This window comes from Varanus komodoensis, unplaced genomic scaffold, assembly GCF_004798865.1.
Source record: "Varanus komodoensis strain SLA01 unplaced genomic scaffold, ASM479886v1 scaffold39, whole genome shotgun sequence".
Taxonomy (NCBI): domain Eukaryota; kingdom Metazoa; phylum Chordata; class Lepidosauria; order Squamata; family Varanidae; genus Varanus; species Varanus komodoensis.
Window position 1 is genome coordinate 8,182,571 of NW_025335922.1, and position 6,000 is coordinate 8,188,570.

The 6,000-nt window shown below is 46.3% G+C and overlaps 1 protein-coding gene across 3 annotated transcripts in view; it reads right to left on the reverse strand.

Moving 5' to 3' along the window:
* Window positions 1-5,054, reverse strand: part of KDM7A (lysine demethylase 7A) — a 52,768-nt gene extending 47,714 nt beyond the window's left edge. For 2 of the 3 annotated variants that reach the window (XM_044441316.1, XM_044441314.1), the window contains exon 1: window positions 4,823-5,054. In XM_044441316.1, coding sequence (XP_044297251.1) covers window positions 4,823-4,992 — 170 coding nt within the window. In that variant the 5' untranslated portion in view covers window positions 4,993-5,054. The remainder of the gene's footprint in view (window positions 1-4,822) is intronic. The other variant, XM_044441315.1, reaches the window with a different exon arrangement.
* Between the last annotated feature and the right edge of the window lie 946 nt (window positions 5,055-6,000).

Sequence of the window (6,000 nt, forward strand, 5' to 3'; positions counted from 1 at the left end):
CCTTTCCAGGCCCCAGGGTTTGGACTGCATTCAGACACACAGGAAGTAAGCTGGAAAATTTCTCATTCACCTGCTTACCAGACTATATAGGTGGTATCACTTGTGCTGAACCTAGCAGACTTTCTTTGGGGAAGTAGTAACATGGAAAGATCAAGGGAGCGTTCTTCATTCACTTACAAGCCTGTTTAGTGCTGGTGGCAGCAGAGTTGGGTGAGAGAGAGCTTTCTCTAGGAGCTTTGGGAAGGGCCTTTCTGCCCACCTTGCCCAAGTTGTTCATGGTGATGGCGCTGGGGACTGTAATGCAATGGGAGAGGGCATTCCTCAGTGGCCTGTCTACTCATCTAGCATTGTTTGTGGTGGTAGCACTCGGTCCAGTAGGCCATCCTCTGGAAGTATGTGTTGTGCATGCATGCATATGTAAACGGTCCTTTCCACTAGCCTGTCCATCTACCTGCCTCCCCGAAACTAGCAAGAGACATTCCTGAGCCCAGATCAATTGTCCGACCCAGTATAAAGTAGACATGGCCTCTCTAAAGAAACTTCTAAGCAATTAAACATTGATATGTAAGACCTTTGTGCTTATGGAGTAATCAACAGAAGAGAATTTCACAGAAGACTGGAGAGATGGTGGTTACTCATGTGGGGGGAGAGGGCGTCTGAAGTCTCCCTAATCCCTGCCATTCCATGTCTTCAGACTCATGGCTGCCACCACCTCACTTTCCCTGACCTTCCTCTGCTACTTCTTAAGTATGTCCTCAATGACAGAGAGACATCCTTGCAACACTTCTCTGCACCTAAACATGTTCTGACCAACTAAACACACCTTGCCAAGATGGCACCATTTCCTGGGTGCTCACATTCCTTGACCATGGTCAGGAGCCATGGTCAATTCTGAATCTGAGTTCAGATTAAAAATGGGGCCAAATGAAAGACCACTTCAACCTGTATGATCCAAAATGAAAAACAAAAACATACCCAGCACTCTCCAATACCACCATGGTGAAAAATCTGGGTTAGAGATTGAACCTCATGATCTAGCAGGGGCTCCTCCCAAAACCATAATGAAAATACAGGATATCTATAGGTCCACAGTTGTGTTATATTATTTGATGATAGCTTTGATGGCACCCCACATCAAAAGAATAAATATGCCTATGTCCAATTCATGTATTTGCATTATGGTACTGCCAGATCAGTAGGATTTATTATCATTATTCAGTCAAAGACAAGCATGAGGTATCACTTGGTGGTGGTCTGATGCAAGTACGGTGTCATGACATTTTCTCAGGATTCCACATGTGTCCATGAGGTTGGAGACCCCTGGCTTGCCATATCTTATGACTGCATAAATGTTTATTTGGAAGAACACACCACTGAATTCAGTGTTGTTATGCAGATAGGATTAAAGCTTGAGCGTACTGCCTTAAGATAAAAATTAGGATCAAAAACTTGGAAAAACTGTGTCAATGAACGAACTATACTTTAAGAAGTTGCTGATCGGTACTATGTAATGATATTCTTCAGAAATAAATTTACATAATACATGAATTAAGAATATGATATGTCAATATAAAATGTGCCTAGATTAAACTAACAGGTTTACAATGCTAATAAACAGTATGTGAAAGCTATATTTGAATTAGAACCACTGCAGCTTACTTGCACATACATTCATATAAATTAAGTTTCAAGCATTTTGTCTTTTCGCAAACCAGATTAAGATCAGAAATACGGCACTAGTATGCATGGAAAGATTCCTAGCATACAAGCTCTTCAAGTGCAGGCAAAATGCAAGTTTAAGTGAGATAATGGGTGAGTAGAATGCTATATATTCTTATACAATCATGTCACATTTAAACAGACTTAAATGTGATCTTAGGCTATTGGGTAGTACAGAAACATACTAAATAGATATTTTTCTGGCTTCTAAAAAGCTGGTATGTGGAGTATCCCAGATGCAGATAATATTCACTGCAAATCACTATATGATAAAATATTTTAGCCAAGATGTAAAGCAGCTCTATTCCTAATCTACTTAGACACTCTAGGTACACAAAAGGTAATTAAAAGGTTAACAAGTTTCTATTTGGTTTTAGATTTTGTACCTAAACAAGTACAGGATCCAATGAACATATAAGCCAACAACTTAGACAACTTCTAGACTCTTTAACTAGATCAGGAAAGCTCTTCTGGTCAAAGAAAACTCACTTATGTAGAATTCTAACATACATACTAGTGAATAATCCCACTGAACACAGCAGAATTTACTTTTAACAACCTGCATGGAATTGTGTAACAAAAGGGCTACTTCAGGATACTACAGCAGAGACAAATAATGACAGAAGAAATCAGGATGGAACTGAACAGCCAACCTTCTAGCATTCAAATTAGCTGAAAGTTGTGAAAGATGCTTGTAAACTTCAGAGTGGCACAAAGCTGACCACTACAGGAAGAGAGCAATAATACTTTTCTTAGTCTCATTGCCACATACTCTGATTTCATAAGCGAAGTTATATACAAAAGTATATATTAAAATACAAGCAATACTCTTACAGCAAGAGCTTATACACATCTACTAAAAAAATAATCTGGTCAAACTCAATGGGGCTTAATCCCAAGTAAGTACAGGATGGCAGTTTAAGCACCCCCTTAAATCAGCAGCTCATATATATGAATGAACAGGTATAACGCAAGTAGGCTTCCAGATGTTTTGGCCTACAACTCCCATTATCACTGATGATGGGGTGGTAAAGAAATGAATAATAATTATTATTATTATAGGCCATAACTTCTGAAAGACCACAGGTTTCCCACTCCTGATGTATAAGTTAGGAATGTATGTCATTTAGATGCCATTATCTAAAAATTAATGTATGCAACACTAGTCTATATTGAGTTACTAACAAAAAGAAGTAGGTGTTCCTTTGTCTTCTCTTCCTTTTTACTGCTATTTGCACACACACCAATAAGACATTTGAAGGCTACTACACAATAGAGTCCTGAAGCAACTGGATCTTTTATATACAATTTACATCATCCTACCATAAATCAGGAGTATACTACTGCCCATGTCTTCTTTTCCAACTTTTAAGTTCAACCATTTTTTAAAATGTTATTTTGTAACAGACATATAAAACCTGCAGTAGCAGTACAAATATTCTTCCTATTCAATAGGATTTGACACAGAATATTCATGTAATAGTTTTGTCGGCTTCATCAAAAGGTTCCTTACATAAGCATTCCCAAGCCCTAGGCTTAAATATTTTGATCTAATTCAGGAGAACTAATTTATTCCCAATTTTCTTAGAAATTCACCAGCAACAGAACTATCTTAATTCCATTCATGACTGAAATGAACACCAGGATATACTTAGACCCATTGGCAGCATGAAACCACCATCCTATAAGATACTTCTGTGTGCACGTAATACAATGTTATGCAAGTCAACTGAGCAGTAAACTTATCCTCTTTAATTTGACATACTTCCAGATGAGCAAATATAGGACTGCAGCTTTTATTGATAATCCCATTGTCAAGACCCCACTTGAATCCCATTCAAAGGCAAATACAAACCCACATGGTAACGAAATACAGTATGTACACCTGCAATAGCAGGCAAGTGCATTTATGAGTCAGGATTTTGCCCAGTTTCATATGTGAACAATGCATTTTCAAGAACCACTGTGTGCGGCTTGACTGTTGAGGAACAATTATAAACCCCTTCAGACAGCTCGCTCGCTCGCTCGCTCATATATACCTCTCTCTCATGCGGACACAGACTGATCCGTGAGGTCTGGCCCTTTAAAATCAGCTTCCCTTCCAGTGCCAGTAGAGGGAGATGAGGCTGTCTCGCCAGCTCCATCCTGACTCTGTTTTTGTTAAATGGGGGGTATTTAAATGTCCTGTTGTCAATCAAAGCGCACTTCCCCTTTCAGCCGCGGCAGCAGCCGGGAATCCTCGGATAAAGCTTCTCAGCTCGCTGCCTCTTCCTCCGAACTTCCAAACTGCCAGCCAGCTTCTAGCTCTGGCCAGAAAGCTGGAAGATCGATGCCTAGCCGAGGGAAGAAAGCCACTTGCGCCACCACCGAGACAGCCCTGAAACTTGCTCCTTTGTTTAAATGCCCATGGATAACCCCATCCTCCCTCTCAGCCAAGAGGCGGCTGCGGCCACCGCTCACGAGTCCCGTGGCCTTTCGATTCGCTTCACAGCTCCCACTTTTTAGTTCTTGCCCTCACTCCGTGTACACACACACAAAACCCACTCGCGCGTGGGTGGCGGGCACAACGTCAGAAAGAGTACGTAGCGCAGGCAACTCGGGCAGTGTAAGCCCAGACACGCAGGAAACCACCTTCCAAAGCCCCCGCACAGGGAACGGGACAAGACAGAAAGCCGCACAGACACCTCCGCCCCGACGTCTACAGTAACACCCGCTCGCGTAATCCCCTCGGTGCTTCAAAGAAACCACGAATTCATAAAAACACGGCAACTTTTCAGCAGGCTCCAAACTCCTCCGAAGAGCCTCCCTTCAAAACCTCTCCCGACGGAGTTCTTATGTAACTCTGCACGGGGGGAGAAACGGGAGAGGAAGGCTCCCGAAAGCCGCTTCCTGGTTAACCCGGAGCCCCGGGAACGCACGCACGCACCAGCCCGACACATACACCGGCCTCTCCCTCATTGTCTTCCCCGTTTGTTGTTCCCCCCCCGGCGCCGGGCGAGGGTCTCTGCCCCCGCCCTCTGAGGGGCAGGCAATGTTTTCTTGTGGCGGCGGCGGCGGCGTTCCCTCGAAGGAGGACAAGAAGCTGCCAGCCCGGCCCTTTTACCTGCCGTGGAACCAGTCCTTGCATATGTCGCACTCGATCATGAAGCGGCTCACATCGTAAGGCTCCCGGCACACACAATACACGGGGGTCGCGCTGGTCGCGGCGGTGGTGGCCGCCGCCGCCGCCGCGGTCGTTGTTGCCGTCGTCGTCGCCGCCGCCGCTCCGGCCATCTTTAAAGAACTCACTCGTTCGCCCGCTCGCTCGCTCGACTGACTGACTGAACCACCCTGCTCTTCTCTCTCGAGTCCCCCTCCCGCCCAGAGCCCCAACCAACAGCCGCCGCCGCCGCCAGCCCAGCCAGCCAGCCAGCCAGTCAGTCGGCAGCACCAATAACAACAGCGCGCGTGCTAGACGCCTACCGCGAGCGCGCGCGCGCCCGCTGCTGCTACCGCCGCTCCCTCCTTTCCGCCCCCTCTCCTCCTTTCCTGGAGAGCGGACAAACGGCAAGGACGCGCGGCGAAGAGTGACAGTCACGTAAGGTACACTCCTGAGCATGCGCCATAAAGAGAAGAAGGCTGGAGGAGGCGGCGAACACCACAGAAACCGAGAAGTGATGGAATCGTGCCCTGCTCTGTTACGTCAAAACGCACGCGTGCACGCGCGCCTTGGAAACAAAGTTCTGTGGCAAGGTGCGCGCATCCTTGCCGGAAGCTTTCCAGTTCTGGCTCGAACACATACGGCAAAGAAGGACGAGCACGTGCCACCACAAAACCACCTTGTCTTTCTCCTCCTCCCTCCGCCCCGCGCGCCTTTTGTAGGAGGAGCTCGAGGCTGAACAAACGGATAAGGTCTCAGGCACACGTTGGCTCCGCCCCATTTCACTCCTCTCCTCGTCTCCCCCTCCCGCAGCTTCACGTGCTGGAGAAAGAAGGTGCCGCGAGGACATAGAGATAAATAAATAAATAAAACTCGGAACGCTCCTCGGCCGTCGTCAGAGACGCTCCCGCCCTTCTCTCCCTCTCACGGAAATTGCCGAAGTAGCCCGAAGTTCTTGACTTTGTTTCTTCACAGTCGGCGGAGGCTGGGAGAGCTGTGACAGCGGGTCTGGCCGCGCGCAGCAAGGTGCCCTAAACTTGAACACTCACGCGGGTTGCTACGCTAAGCAAAATAGCTAAAGTGCGGGCTGCTAGTGCAGCTAAAGTAGCCCCTCCCAGCAAAACGTGTTCGTATATTTTTAT